This window comes from Ranitomeya variabilis, chromosome 5 (assembly GCF_051348905.1).
Source record: "Ranitomeya variabilis isolate aRanVar5 chromosome 5, aRanVar5.hap1, whole genome shotgun sequence".
Classification (NCBI taxonomy): domain Eukaryota; kingdom Metazoa; phylum Chordata; class Amphibia; order Anura; family Dendrobatidae; genus Ranitomeya; species Ranitomeya variabilis.
Window position 1 is genome coordinate 19,060,486 of NC_135236.1, and position 16,554 is coordinate 19,077,039.

At 40.1% G+C, this 16,554-nt stretch overlaps 1 protein-coding gene across 1 annotated transcript; it reads right to left on the bottom strand.

Annotated features, from left to right (window-relative positions):
• Positions 1-1,016: 1,016 nt before the first annotated feature.
• Positions 1,017-15,243, bottom strand: LOC143774669 (olfactory receptor 11A1-like). Its single transcript, XM_077262421.1, has 2 exons — positions 15,178-15,243; positions 1,017-1,937 (listed from the first exon to the last, which is right to left on the bottom strand). Exons 1-2 carry the CDS (start codon positions 15,241-15,243, stop codon positions 1,017-1,019), a joined length of 987 nt encoding a protein of 328 aa, XP_077118536.1.
• Positions 15,244-16,554: the final 1,311 nt, after the last annotated feature.

A 16,554-nucleotide genomic window follows, 5' to 3' on the forward strand; every position in this document is an offset into this window, starting at 1 on the left:
TTGTCCCAGGCCGAGTGTATAGATTGAGAAGAGTAAGGGCCCAAGGACAGAGCCTTGAGGGACACCAACAGAGAGGGAAAGATGAAGAGGTAGTAGGAAACGCTAAATGTGCGGTTGGTAGGGAATGAGGAGATCCAAGATAGGGCGAGGTCTTTGACACCAAAGGAAGAGAGGATCTGTAGTAGGAGGCAGTGGTCTACTGTGTCGAAGGCAGAGGACAGATCTAGAAGGAGGAGCATAGATAATTTTCTGTTAGCTTTGGCTGTAAGTAAGTCGTTAGTAACTTTGGTTAGGGCAGTCTCAGTGGAATGGTGGGGACGGAAGCCAGATTGTAAGTTGTCGAAAAGAGAGTTAGATGCAACGTGAGAGGAAAGTTCAGCATGGACATGCTACTCAAGGAGTTTTGAAGCAAATGGGAGCTAAGATGTGGGGGCGATAGCTGGACATAATGCATAGAGTATTCCAATTTGCTCTACCCGAGCAGCGAGCACTCGATTATTTTAGTGCTCACCCATTACTAGTTGAAAATAAAGTGCCAAATATGCTGAGCGGGTCACTCGAATATACTGAGGAGAATAGCAAATGACTTGCCGATTAACGACTAGCTCGAATATAGTACTATTCATGCGATTAACGAAAAGTGCCGAATATTTTTGCTCATCAGTAGTCATCACCAAAGAGGTGGCACTGATAGCCATGTAACTCTATGAGCTGTCTCAGGTCAAAAGTGTAGATGGGGAACAACAGGGGCCAAAAGTGAGTTTTATAGTCTCTCTCCATAGAGAACACGGGAAAGTTCAAGCATTCCCACTTATTGGAAAGAAAGGAGAGAAAGTAGATCAGCAACTAAAAGCTAGTTAATATGTGTAGAAACCTTTAGACTTACCAGAATCTTGAGTTCTCAATTTTGTAATTTTATTTTTTACTTTGCTTTGAAAAACATGATTTAACCTGTTTCTGACATATTTCTGGTTGGACAAGATAAGAAAAAATTAACTATTTAATGTTACTTTTAATTAAAAGCTAGACTTAAGTTTATTGAAAGCATCTTTAAAGTCCTTGTTCCTCAGGGTATATATGATAGGATTAAGAAGTGGAGTCAGAACACTGTACATCAGAGATAAGACCTTGTTCAGAATTAGGGATTGTCCTTTTGTTGGAAACATATAAACAATGAATAATGTCCCATAAAATATGGATACCACAATGAGGTGGGAGCTGCAGGTGGAGAAGGCTTTATGTCTTCCAGTATTGGATGGGATCTTCAGAATGGCAATGACAATGTACACATAAGATATCACAATTATTAGAAACGGTACTGCAACGACTAAAAATCCCAATATAAGACCTTGGATATCAATTATGGTTGTGTCTGAGCAAGAGAGCTGCACAAGAGGTACGAAGTCACAGTAGAAATGATCAATAATATTTTGTCCACAGAAATGTAAATTATACATGGAAATTAAATTAGAAGATGATATCATAACACAGGTCCACAAAATAATGTTTACCGATATGCCACAAAATTTCTTAGTCATTATAGCGTTATAACGGAGAGGGTTACAGATGGCCAGATAGCGATCATAAGACATCACCGACAGTAAAAGACATTCCATAGCTTCTGTGGTAGCAAAGAAAAAAAACTGGATGATGCATCCAATGAAAGACACAATGATTTCTCCATCGAGTACAGAATTAAGAAGGGTGGGCACAATATCTGTAGTCACCAGGATGTCACACAATGACAGCTGTGTAATGAAGAAGTACATGGGGGACTGGAGGGGTTTACTCACTAAATACAAGGTTATTATTAGAAGATTTCCTGCAATGACCCCATAGTATACAATAATCAGTAAGGTGCAGAACAGGAATTTAAAGATGTGAAGATCTGGAAACCCCAGAAGTATAATGGAGGTGATGTTACTTCTGAACAAGTCCTGTAAGACAAAAATAATGATATTTACCACTATTACATATAAAAAATCATCATCAAGTGCAATCTATTTTTCCAGTCAAAACTTATTATGCAAAGTTGGTATCATTATTTGGGGTCTCTTTCCATATTGCTGAGATGGGCACTTTACTCGTTATGTGAATGATGTCTCTAAATTCCTTTATGATCCTTAGAATGAATAAGTTATTTACCAGTCATTTGTCTCCATCCAATATATGCTGCTTGTAAAATATAAATCTTATTGCTATTAATTTATCTATTAGAAACTCTACTGTTTTCCAATATTCATTGTATTCAGGTTTACCAAAGCTATAATCCACTGAAAACTTGAGGGACCATTTTAAACCTCGGTTGTGTTTCGCCTTTAGAAGTGTATTGCGGCACTTGCTTTCTACCTGCTGCTTGGCATTGGGCTTTAGTGCCTGAATTGGGCTTTAATGCATGAAATATCTTGTCATGTGAACTTTGCCATTGCCATTGTTCTTTAAGAAGCATTTTCTAATAATTTTTGCATTCAAAGAAGCTAGAACACATCTCCTTTTTCTCATCAGAACTACATGTGTAACCGCACGAGTTCCGTGCTTCAGCAAGCCGTATGCCGCTGTTGGTGAGTTGGTTCATTCTTTTGTTCTTTGTATTTTAGTGTTCCCTTTATTTTTTGAGTAGTGTTAATATATATTGTTGTTGTTTTTTCATTTTACAGGTTTGAAAAAGGGAAAAAGGGAAATGGGTTGATGCAACAGTCTGGGCACCTTTGGAGAGTTGTGTGCTCAGATAACTTTGACTTACATTTCAGACCTTAATTAGCCTGTTAGCTTTATGGTTTGTTCACTATCATCATTAGGAAAGGCCAGGTGATGCAAATTTCCCACCTTTATTAATACCCAGCCTCCTCTAAGTTTGTGCCAAAAAAAGAGCAGCCATGGGTTATTCGAAGCATCTGCCTAGCAGGAGAATGTTATAGGAAGATAGAAAATGTTTTCAAGTTGCCATTTCCTCAGTTCAAAACGTAATTAAGAAATGACAGTTAGCAGGAACAGTGGAGGTCAAGATAAGGTCTGGAAGACCAAGCTAAATTTCAGCGATAGTTGCTCGTAGGATTGCTAGAGAGCTGACTCAGAGCCCTGTCTTGACTGCAAAGGACCTTCAGAAAGATTTAGCAGACTCTGGAGTTGCGATACATTGTTCTAGTGTAAAGACTAGTGTTGAGCATTCCGATACTGCAAATATCGGGTATCGGCCGATATTTGCTGTATCGGAATTCCAATACCGACTTCCGATATTTTTGCGATATCGGAAATCGGACTCGGAAGTGTGAGGTGCGTATGGTTCCCAGGGTCTGGAGGAGAGGAGACTCTCCTTCAGGCCCTGGGATCCATATTCATGTAAAAAATAAATAATAAAAATAAAAAATATTGATATACTCACCCCTCTGGTGGACCCTGGACCTTAGCGGTTCCTCCGTTCCTAAGAATGCAGGGAGTGAAGGACCTTCAATGACGTCGCGGCTTGTGATTGGTCGCGTGAGTGGTCACATGAGCGGTCACGCGACCAATCACAAGCCGCGACATCATCGAAGGTCCTTCATGCTGCATTCTTAGGAACGGAGGCAGACGCTTGGACCGGTGAGAGCCGGGGCCGTCAGAGGGGTGAGTATATCAATATTTTTTATTTTTATTCTTTATTTTATACATGAATATGGATCCCAGGGCCTGAAGGAGAGTTTCCTCTCCTTCAGACCCTGGGAACCATTCCGATATTTTGTGTCCCATTGATATGCATTGGTATCGGGTATCGGCGATATCCAATATTTTTTGGATATCGGCCGATCCAATCCGATACCGATACCTTTGCATATCGGAAGGTATCACTCAACACTAGTAAAGACATGGCCTTCATCAGAATCATGAGAAGAAAACTTCTCCTGTGTCCTCACTATAAAATTCAACATCAAAAGTATGCAAAATAATATATAAACAAGTCTGATGCATTTTTTAAACAAGTCCTGTGGACTGATGAGGTTAAAATAGAACTCATTGGCCACAATGATCAAAGGCATGTGTGGAGAAAAAAGGGCACACAATTTCAGGAAAAAAAAAAACATCTCTTAAACCATTAAGCATTGGGGGTGAATTAATTAAGGTTTTGGGTTGTGTTGAAGCCAATGGCAAGGTGAACATTTCATGAGTAGAGGGAAGAATGAATTCAATGAAATATCAATGTGAATACTTTTATGTCTTATGATGACAAAATTATTCTTGGAGTGATAAATTTATTGGCTACCCACAAAATACATGGTACATGTACACGATACAATGTACAAGGTGCTGGGGAGTTATCTATATTGGGGAAACCATGAAAAAAACACAAACAAGGATGACTCTACACCGACGCACTGACACAATCAGGAATGAAATGGACACGCCTGTGGGAAAATATTTCTCTGGACCAGGACACTGTATGTCAGACTTAAAAGTCTTAGTACTAAAAGGTCATTTCAAGGACAAGAGAGAGCGAAAAATTGGTGAATTCAAATTGATAAAGTTGTTCATTTTTTTTACTCTAGGACTCAATTTAACACCTTGATTTATGACTCACTACATGGATACAATTCACGCCTCCACCAGACGGACTCCAGAAAACTAAGAAGAACATTCCCACTGCCTCTCCATTTGTAAGAAAATGCCTAATTTGACTTCCTTAGCTTATCTTTCAGAGGCTTTAGGAGGATCCCACCTTATGCTCATGCTGCTGTAATATCCCTTAAATGTTGTGCCTTTTCCTCATTAATTAAATTGTAATCCTGCCTGAAGAAGGAGCCTCTGTCCTCTGAAAGCTTTCAAACATAAATTATTTGTTGGTTCGCCAATAAAGGTATCGCTCCAAGAACACTTCTGTCATTGGGCAGAAAAGTATTCACATCGATTTTTCTGGCTAGCACGGTACCACAATATATGAAATTTTAACAAATTGTTGATGCAAACATAACACAATCTGTAAAAATAGCTGAAGTTGAAAAGAAGATGACTTTTACAAATGGAGTATGATGCTAAACACAAGTCAAAATACACTATAGATAACCTCAAAAGACGCAATCTGAAGGCTTACAATGGCCTGAACACAGGTAATCCCCACATTTGTTGAGGCTAAAAACCACAAATTATGCAGCCAAAGGGATGCAAACATAATATGCAAGCTCTCCCAGATGCTCTGATAACAGCCGAGCATGCTCACATAAGATGTTATTCGAGCACGTTCGCTCATCAATAAACAAGACTCTGAAATATTTTTTTTGTTTTTTAAATTGTGGAAAACATTAAAATTGCTAACAAATTCTTAATCACTCTCACTTCCTAAGAAAATAAAGAGGCATTTCAAAATTGATGCAGATGTTAAGTAGACATATAGGAAATGCTACTTATTAATTATTTTGTATGGAGTACTATGGCTATGTGCACACATTCAGAATTTGAAGCAGATATCCTGCAGTTTTGCAGCTTTTTTTCTCAGTTTTTGTGCATTTTTGATGTTTTTTTGTGTTTTTTTCCCTTTTTGCTAAAATGTTGAAAACTGTTGCAAAAACGCAGAAAGAATTGACATGCTGGACATTTGAAATTGCTTCAAATCTGCAAGTAAAGTATTAATGAAATGAGTTTTTAGACATTTTCTTGAGAAGTAAAATGCTGCAAAATGTGTGGGAAAAAAATGAGACAAAAATGCAATGTGTCAACACAGCCTTTGAATGTGATCATAGCTAGGAGCATAACAAATTAAAGCTGTAAAATTGTTTAATGTCTAAATTTCCAAACTTGAAGTGCAATATGTCACAGAAGAAAAATAACAGTCTTAGAACCATTGACAATGGAATTTGAAAAATTGTGCTCTGTCAGGAAGAAGAACATTGGCAGTAAGAAGTTAACCACTAAAATACTTAAAAAGCTATAGAAGTATGATATTTCCAAAATCCTACTGACCGGAAGAGTTATGATTCCAGGTGATTATTAATATTCACTGATTTTGAAATTAAAAAAAGAGGATTTGCATGTGACTCACCATTTTGCCTTACTTGGAATTTTTTTCTTATTTTTCTGTACATTATATGATACAATTAATGATGTCATTCATAACTACAGCTCATCTTTCAAAAAATCAAGAATAGTGAAAAAATAAAAAGTTATGGCTCTTGGAAAAAATGGAGGAAAAAATAGAAAAAGCAACAATTAAAATAACAGGATAGATGAAATGTTGTAAACCTTCGTCCTTTTGCATTAGGTATTTATCTCCAATTTACAGATCTTATTTAATAATTAATAATCTTATTTTCAGAAGTGTCATAAATGTTTTTTTCTTGCCTGGTACAAAGAAATAGTAATATAACTAGACACAAAAAAAAATTATCTATAAGGTCTTGAACATCAGGATGGAGAATCCATAGTTGTGCTGCATTCAGTTCTCAATTATACCTCCTGATAGCCCATCTCGAGCTTGTAGAATATCACATTTTTCTACAGTGCTGGATCTAGTACCTACCATGGGAGTCCAAAAAAATAGAAAACACCCTCTGTACTGTTACACCAGCACCTAGGAGTTGAGACCATTGGAAGTCTATGCTGCCTCATCCATTGCGACTTTACGCTCGTACATGATATGACCCTCAAGGTAAAGGTTGGCCTAGCTCAGCAATATCTCTGCTGTGCATATCGTCCATTTGTCATGATCACAAAGTGTTGTACAATGCTGCACAACATGCTGATATTTTTTACTGTAGTGTGAAATATATTAAGCAGGATCATAATATGGTCCAGCAGCATAATGATAAAAGGAATCATTACACGGTCATTTTATACAGTGCTGGAGAATAACACTCAATAGCCAGGGAAATCTCCACAAGACTCCCCTGTGTACACCCTTGTAATTATCCAACAGACACAATCTAGGAAATTATTTATTTCAAATTATTTTTTACATGCAAAAAAATAAAGAAAACTATATTTAGACTTTATAAGCAGAGATGAGAGAACTTGTTCGGAAAACGTTCGCCAAACTCAAATTCAGCACAAACAAAGCACATTCGGATTGGTGTTCGATTTCCAGAGCATTACTCAAAGTTGGCAAAAGTCGGTAACAGTTCAGTAAATCATCGCGTTTCCACTATTGATTTTGTTATGACTTGAGCAGGGTGTTGACAGTGGACTTGTTTGATGAGGGGAGGTAGTGTGGAGAGGTTAGAAGAGCGGCTCGCTTTTTCCCAATTAAATCTATATGTGTTGATTCCAGCAGCCAATTAGAACGCAGAAACTATCCACAACATCATGACACCCGGTCTTCTGTGATTAGCAACCAAAGTCACCTGTCCTTGGCCATATAAAAAGCGGACATCTTGTTTTGCTGTTGCCATTTTCTCAGTGTCAAAGTGCAGAGAGAGAACATATCAAGGTGAAGTGTCACTTGATGCGCTGCTGATAGTTCTATTCAACATATATTTTCCTTGAAAAATTTATTTACATTATTTAGACCCCTTCAGAAGAAGCAGCAATGCAAAATGTGCCCTAGGGGGTTCACACATGGTCCTTCAGTCTGATCTGGTGGTATGTTGTCCTAAGGGCTATATGTATATTTGCCATGCACCAATGTGATACTGTCACTTTGCACTCAGCACTCTACTTTTTTGAATTTTCTATGTATGCAGTGTTTGCTGTTATTATGATATAAATACACTGCTCAAAAAATAAAGGCAACACTTAAATAACACATCCTAGATTTGAATGAATGAAATATTCTCATTGAATACTTTGTTCTGTATGTGCTGACAACAAAATTACACAAAAATCATCAATGGAAATCAAATTTATTAACCAATGGAGGCCTGGATTTGGAACGATACTCAAAATCAAAGTGGAAAATCAAATTACAGGCTGGTCCAACTTCAGTGGAAATGCCTCAAGACAAGGAAATGATGCTCAGTAGTGTGTGTGGCCTCCACGTGCCTGTATGATCTCCATAAAATGCCTGGGCATGCTCCTGATGGGGTGGCGGATGAGGGATCTCCTCCCAGACCTGGACTAAAGCATCCGCCAACTCCTGGACAGTCTGTGGTGCAACGTGAGGTTGGTGGATGGTGCAAGACATGATGTCCCGGATTTGTTCAATCGGATTCAGGTCTGGGGAATGGGCAGGCCAGTCCGTAGCTTCAATGCCTTCATCCTTCAGGAACTGCTGACACACTCCAGCCACATGAGGTCCAGCATTGTCCTGCATTAGGAGGAACCCAGCGCAAACTGCACCAGCATATGGTTTCACAAGGGGTCTGAGGATCTCATCTCAGTACCTAATGGCAGTCAGGCTACCGCTGGCGAGCAAATGGAGGGATGTGCGGCCCTCCAAAGAAATGCCACCCCACACCATTACTGACCCACTGCCAAACCAGTCATGCTGAAGGATGTTGCAGGTAGCAGATTGCTCTCCATTGCATCTCCAGACTCTGTCACATCTGTCACATGTGCTCAGTGTGAACCTGCTTTCATCTGTCAAGAGCACAGGGTGCCAGTGGTGAATTTGTCAATCCTGGTGTTCTTTGGCAAATGCCAAGCATCCTGCACGGTGTTGGGCTGTGAGCACAACACCCATCTGTGGACGTCGGACACTCAGACCATCTTCATGGAGTTGGTTTCTAACCATTTGTGCAGACACATGCACATTTGTGGCCTGCTGAAGGTCATTTTGCAGGGCTCTGCCAGTTCTCCTTCTGTTAATCCTTGCACAAAGGCTGATCTAGCGGTCCTGCTGCTGGGTTGTTGCCCTCCTACGGCCCCCTCCATGTCTCCTGGTGTACTGGCCTGTCTCCTGGTTGCGCCTCCAGCCTCTGGACACTACGCTGACAGATACAGCAAACCTTCTTGCCACAGCTCACATTGATGTGCCATCCTGGATGAGCTGCACTATCTGAGCCACTTGTGTGGGTTGTAGAGTCCATCTGACGAGTGTGAAAGCACAACCAACATTCAAAAGTGACCAAAACATCAACCAGAAAGCATTGGTACTGAGATGTGGTCTGTGGTCCCCCCATGCAGAACCACTCCTTCATTGAGGGTGTCTTGATAAGTGTCAATAATTTCCATCTGTTGTCTATTCCATTTGCAAAACAGCATGTGGAATTTATTGTCAATCAGTGTTGCTTCCTAAGTGGTCAGTTTGGTTTCGCAGAAGTTTGATTTACTCTGAGTTAGATTCTGTTGTTTAAATGTTCCCTTTATTTTTTTGAGCAGTGTATATATACATTCATACAGTTATTAAATTGTGCTTGGCACACTCTGTAAAATATATATGGAGATCTATAAGGAGGATTGCAGCAGGATATTAAATCAACATAAGGATGTAATTCTTTCCATCTCAGTAGAGGGTCGTAAAATAATTTTAAAAAATATATATAACCATCCTACGTATTCCCTTCCCTTATTTTTGATTGTGGAGATTTGTGACTGCATTTTTTCCTCCTTATGTATAAAAATATTTAAATCCACATGGGTATATAACAAATCTAACTCCAAATTTTAATATATTTGAAGACGGCTTTTTTTTAGAACAATCATCTATTTTAAAAGAATTGCTTATTAATGATACCACTTCTTACTTGAATGTACCATGTGTTGTCTAATCATGTGCTGCCTTATGATTTATATGTTTTACTTAATGTGTTTAATAAAGATTTGTTGATTTTATTAACATTTCTCCAGTCTTTTTGATAGGATAATAACACTTTATTTAAGTAGGTTTACAAAGTCAACGCATTTTGAGGTTAACGGAGGACCTTTTTATCAGGACAAAAACCTTCTTCATCCTCAATCACTGTGTCAAGTGTTCTCACACATGTCTCTGTATCTAGCAGTTACTCTACTCCTTCTGGCTCCTTCATCTCCTCTAGGGCCTCCACCTATTTCCTCAAACTCTCCCTTAATCTGACATTGCAGACAAAATGTTCCCCACTTTCATACTGCACAGCCATGGATCACTGCAATCAGGCAATGTTAAAATTAATATGCCTTGGAGATCATAGTCACACAGCTCAAGAGTTGTTGACAGCTATCCAGGCCGAGTTTGAGCAATGTGGTCTCCACTGAACCTAGAGCCAGGGAAGGCTGTGTGTGATAATGGTGGAAAAATGGTGGCGGACCTACGCAGGGGCAATCTCACACATGTACCTTGCATGGTTCATGTACTCAACCTGGTGATGCAGCAATTTCTCCACCACTATCCTGGCATGGATGCAATGCTACCGAAAGCATGTTCGCTGTGTGCTCACTTCCACTGAATCCACCCCTCTATTTATCGACTTGCATGATTACAGAAGTTTTTCAGCCTACCGGTCAACCATTTATTTTGCGATGCTCCAATGCAATGGAATTCTGTCCTGCACATGTTGCAGCGGATGTGGTGCAAATCACGCTTGCAAAGTGGGCATGGATGAAGGCCCTCTGCACCCAACTGCACAGTTTTGAAATGGCTACTATAATAGTTAGCGCTGGTAATGCCGTCATTAGCTTCACTATTCCAATCATCTACATGCTGGAGCAAACTTTGATTAGTAAGCTTGAGGAGGTGGTGGTCCCAGAGGAAAAGGAGGATGCTGTAGGGATAAAAATATCTCTAAATTCCAGACTGTCATCACATAGGTGGGTGCTATGTTTGGGTAGCTTAAAGTGATTGAGGGGGCACATGGTACCAGACAAACTGTTAGTGAGGGTGCTGGATCTGAGGAATGAATGGAGGAGGGCAAGGTGATGGATGCGCAACAGTCAGGAGTTGAAGAGGATAACGATACCCTGTCTGTTGTTGTGGTTGGCGGGAGGGATTTGTAGATTGTAAACTGGGGCCTCACTCCTAATGTCACTGTTTAAATTGTCTTAACTTGTATTGAATTTATTGTCTGTACATGTCCCCGCTTAATTGTAAAGTGCTGCGGAATATGCTGGCGCTATATAAATAAACATTATTATTATTATTATTATTGGAGGAAGCAACTTATAGTGTTATGACACCACCAACACAGCATGGACCTCCTGACGAAACTTGCAGAGGCGGTGAAAAGCACGTCGAGGTGAGCTGATGGACCACATATCTTGGTTGCATAATGACTGCTGGTAATTTACGTTTATACTGATGTTGTCCTAATGACATCACATATCATTGTTTTGCAGGTTAACACTTGCATTGCAGCTTTATGGCTGAGCATTTTATGTATGTTCTATTCTAGGGACATATAATATCACTGCAGTTTATCACAACAATATGCTTCTGCTCATAACTATTGTTAGTGAATATTATATAGTTGAGCAGTGCACAACGTTCCTGCATTTTACTATGGTCAGTGCAACCATTTTTGTACCAATGTAGGAGACAGCTGTATAGCACATTTATTGAGAATGTTTTTTGTTGTCTCCTCAGTGGACATGATGTGTTATTTAAACAGGACATTTTTATAGATCTGTGGCCCTATCTTTTTTCTTGATTTGCAGCTAGTCCTTTTTACTAGGTGATACTACTTCGCATATATTTCTTACATTTTTGTAGAATATGTTCATGATATTGTCATTTTGTACATGTATTTATTTGTTATTATAAATAAAATTTAACTTTAGCTCACATTGTTCCTTCATTGTTCTCTATTGGCTTATGGTCTATATTGAAGGGATCACCACGTAATCACATGTGAAGAAGTGCCTGACACATGAGCGCCTCTGTGCTGCACCATCTTGAATATGATACCCGTATTCTTTGGGTTACTACTGGGTTGCCACTCTGTGTGATCCATGGTACAAGGGTAAATGTAGCCAGATGGTCCCACCCTTAAAAGGGATGCGCATGCTGGAGTATCTAAACAAGCTTGTAGACAATCTTAAGAGTAGTTTTCCCCAAGACAGCAGTAAGACACACAGTGTGCATCTCTTCTTTAGAAATCCAACCCCAGGAACAACAAGTGTCATTGCAAAAACATTAGAAGCAGCAGCAGTGTAAGTGCTGGAAGCAATTTCTTTGAGTCGTTTCACACTTTTTTTAGACCAGCCCGTGCACCAGCAGAATAGAGCACACGTTTGAAATGTTGTGAACAACTGCAGATTAATGTGCAGGAGTATCTGGAACTCAATACCAATGCCATCAGGGGGGTTTGAACCCTTTTGCTTTTTGGTCTTCAGAAATGGCAGCATGACCTGAGATCGCCTGACATTCCTTTGGGGTTTTGTCATGCCCGGCAGCCAGCTTTCTCTCAGAACGTGAGATTGGCCAGACTCGGCAATGGTGTAGTTTTGAGGGTCATGCATTGACCTTGCATTATTGCAGTCTCTGCAACCTTTGTGTTTTGTCTATGCCTGCTGTTACTACTGTTGCTGATGTTCAATTTTTTCAAATGTGGAGACTACACGTTGGGCCTCTATATGGCGGGTTTGCTGTGGTGTAAGGTATGTCAGAGGCCTAATATACTGTTTCTACTCTGTGGAAGTTGATGCCACTTTAGTGGTGTGTGACAACAATGTTTTTAAATGTGAAGAGTCCAAGTTGGGTCTCCATCTGGTGGGCTACCTGTAGTGAAAGGTGTGTCAGAGGCTTAATAAACTGTATATACGCCGTGGAAATATATTCCACTTTAGTGGTGTGTGACAATAATTTTCGAAATGTGGAGACTCCAAGTTGGGTCTCCATCTGGTGGATTGCCTGTATTAGAAGGTGTGTCAGAGGTCTATTATACTGTTTAAATATTCTACAACTAAGGGCTACAGCCAGAAATGCGTTAGAATGTTGGATTCTTTTTAATCTGTCTGGACAACACTTGCTTCCTTTTTAATGGAATAAAATTAAAAAAACAAATTTTATTTATATCTAGCCTATGGATCCGTTGTTTGCTCCTTTTTTCTAAATATATCCGATGGTCAACAGACTTGGATCCTGGCTGCACTATTGAGAAGCAACCAACTCTACTTTACACGGTGAGGCTTATTTCCTAATTTCTATTTTTTCTCCTCTTTATAGTGTTTCTACTGCGGAAATTGTGCCACTTTAGTGGTGTGTGTAGTTTTTGGAAATGTGGAGACTCCAAGTTGAGTCTCTATCTGGTGGGTTGCCTGTGTAATTAGTGTTCCCAGACAGGCTGGCCTGCACTTACTTTCAACTACCTGTGTTACTTAACTTATGTACAGTGGGTACGGAAAGTATTCAGAACCCTTTACATTTTTCACTTTTTGCGCCATTTGGTAAATTAAAAAAAAGGTAATTTTTTTCTCATTGATGTACACTCTGCACCCCATCTTGACTGAAGAGAGATGCAGCTCCTGAGAAAGATGTCCTATTGACTTCAAAACTCATTGAGAAAAAAACACCATTTCTTATCAAACCTGGATCGTTATTTATACAGCAGCACGGATGACATCCACAAATTTTCCATTGCAAAATCTATGATTTGGTCATCAGCTTGACTTGTGGATCTGCAGCAGCGGTCAAACTCCAAGGAGTTTATATGCTTTGATATCAAGAAAGATCAGGTGAGTGCAAACTGATTATAAATTTGAAATAATCGTCAGATAAGACCCTACTGGAGCTTTTTTTTCCTTCAGTGTTTCATTAATTTACTGATATAATGACTTTTGGGGTTTTCATTGGCTGTAAGCCATAATTATCAACATTAGCAGAAATAAACACGTGAAATAGATCACTCTGTGTGTAATGACTCTATATAATATAGGAGTTTCACTTTTTGCATTGATGAACAGAAATAAATTAACTTTATAGTGATATTCTAATTTAGTGAGATTATTGTGGAAATAAACTTTTTCTTTTATTTTGTCACTCAAAAATTCACTTTGAGAAAAATGATAACATGGCCTTGTTATATAATGTTATAGATTAACTGTCGTTTTACTATTTTTGTTTTCTCGTAAAACAACAGTACTGAAGAAAATAAGAAGCTTTGTAATATATCTTATGCAGTTCATTCTCCTCCTAAAATGATCTTTTATTCTCAAAATTCTCAATTCACATTTACAACTTGTTTTCAACTAAAACAGAATTTCCAATTCCTGAGATCGGAGATGACAGTTGGAGCTCGTAAAGTTATACGGACAACTGTACCTGTGGTTTCAGGAGAACATACGGTAGAATGTCTGTGTCGGCCTTTAGCTTCTCTGCTGTCCACAGAATCTTGATCGCACCATCTGTTATGTCCTTTCTCATATGGGAATATCTGTCTTTACTGAATACAAATTTTATAGATTTTTCACAAGAATTTAGGATGAAATTTCAAACCAGAAGGAGAAAGAAGCTGATCTCTCTGATTAAACATATTACTAAGTTGCTTATCTTCATGTATACTATTGATTTATAAAATAAAAATTGAAATGACGGTTACTTTTTAAATTAGCAATTACATTTTTAATTCTGTGACCACAGTGTCATCTTCTTGAAGCCTTTCTTGATGTCTTCATTTCGCAGGCAGTAAATCACAGGGTTACTTAATGGGGTCACCATGGTATATGCAATAGAAATAATTTTACGCAAAGATATAAACTTTCCTCTCTCTGGGGACAAATAAATAAAAGCTAAAGTCCCATAAAATATGGAGACCACAGCCAGGTGGAAGCCACAGGTGGAGAAGGCTTTGTGGCCTTGTTTCACTGACTTTATCCTGAGAACTGTGGGGACAATATAACCATATAGATCTCCTCAATAGCCAACAAACCAAAAAAAAACTCTTCAACACCTTTCCCTCCCTCCTCAATCTAAAAGTGAAAGCCCTTATCACAGACATCGGTGCTGATGATCTGGCCTCCTGCTTTACAGAGAAAATAGAAAATATGAGTCAGGAAATCAGGTCCCAGCCACCAAGTGCTGTGACTCCCATGCCCCCCACTTCTCCTCTGGCTCACTGTCCACATTTGACCCAGTCACAAAAGAAGAAGTCTCCAGCCCCTCCTCTTCTTTTGCAGGAACTACTGACCCCATTCCCTTGGACCTACTACAGTCTCTCTCTACAGTTGTCACTGCTCACCTATCTAAAATCTTCAATCTCTCACTCTCCTCTGGTATTTTCCCTCCTCCTTTAAAAATCTGTCACCCCAAAATTCGAGAATGAGCTGCTTCCACCGGTATCAGGGGCTAATCTACAGCATTCCGTAATGCTGTAGATAAGCCCCCAATGTAACCTGAAAGATAAGAAAAACCAGTTAGATTATACTCACCAAGGGACGTTCCTGGTTCTGTTCGGGTCCGATGGGTGTCGCGGTCTGGGTCTTTGCGCCACCCATCTTCATGCGTTGACATCCTCTTCTTTTCTTCCTGCCGTGGCTGCTGCGCAGGCATACTTTATCTGCCCTGTTGAGGGCAGAGCAAAGTACTGCAGTGTGCAGGGGCTGGGAAAGGTCAGAGAGGCCCGGCACCTGCGCACTGCAGTACTTTGCTCTACCCTCAACAGGTCAGATAAAGTACACCTGCACCTGGGCCGTGGCATGAAGGAAAGAAGATGATGTCATCGCATGAAGATGGGAGGCACCGGACCCGGACCGCGACACCCATTGGACCCGAACCGAACTGGGACCGCCCCTGGTTGCTCGGCGGGAGCTCGGCTCCCCGCCCTGCATGTTTGGTGCTCTTTAGAGAGCCAATGAACATGCAGGCATTGTCTGCCACACACTGTAATGCTGCAGCCATGTAGGTTGTAGCATTACAGTGATTGGCTGGCTGCATAGCATCATCAGGTTTATATCAGACCTGGTACCGCCACGGTCACAGTAAGTTCCAGAATCAGGCAGTGTAGGGAGAGGTGCTGCTGAGCTTGGGAGCGATTTGTTTGCTTCGCACTTGGTTTGGGTATGCCATATATTATACACACATCCATATCATCTAACAGTCCTTCTGAGGACTAATAAAGCTGCAGAGATATCAGTGCTAGGCAGGGAGTGTATATGGCAGACTTGAGTGCCTATAGCAAGAGGGTCCATTCCAGTTTTGTCTGCTGCTGCCTATTACAGCTATTTCTAGACAAAGCCCCAGGTATCAGGTGCCAGGAATAATTTTTGGGGGATCTAAATCCTGATTATTTGCTTTAAAAGCACTCCAGAGAACACAGTTTTTCTGCTCCATTTGCTTGTTGGCACTGCAGAATACATCCAGATCCTTTCCATATTACAGTGATAAAAATCCACCTATTTTAAACTGGGGTTTGTGCATCAAACGGATCACATATCAGTGCACTCAAAATTGTGCCATTTCAGCTCTATATTTAAAGGGAACCTGTCACCTGAATTTGGCGGGACCAGTTTTGGGTCATATGGGTGGGGTTTTCGGGTGTTTGATTCACCCTTTCCTTACCCGCTGGCTGCATGCTGGCCGCAATAATGGATTGAAGTTCATTCTCTGTCCTCCGGAGTACACGCCAGCACAAGGTAATATTGCCTTGCGCAGGCGTGTATTCTGGAGGACAGAGAATGAACTTCAATCCAATATTGCGGCCAGCATGCAGCCAGCGGGTAAGGAAAGGGTGAATCAAACACCCGAAAACCCCACCCATATGACCCAAAACCGGTCCCGCCAAATTCAGGTGACAGGTTCCCTTTAAA

Coding starts and splice junctions, on each gene's coding strand:
- LOC143774669 (XM_077262421.1), bottom strand. CDS start 15,243: ATGGGTGGCGCAAAGACCCAGACCGCGACACCCATCGGACCCGAACAG. Junction 1,938..15,177: donor AGAACCAGGAACGTCCCTTG/GTGAGTATAATC, acceptor TTTGTCTTACAG/GACTTGTTCAGAAGTAACAT.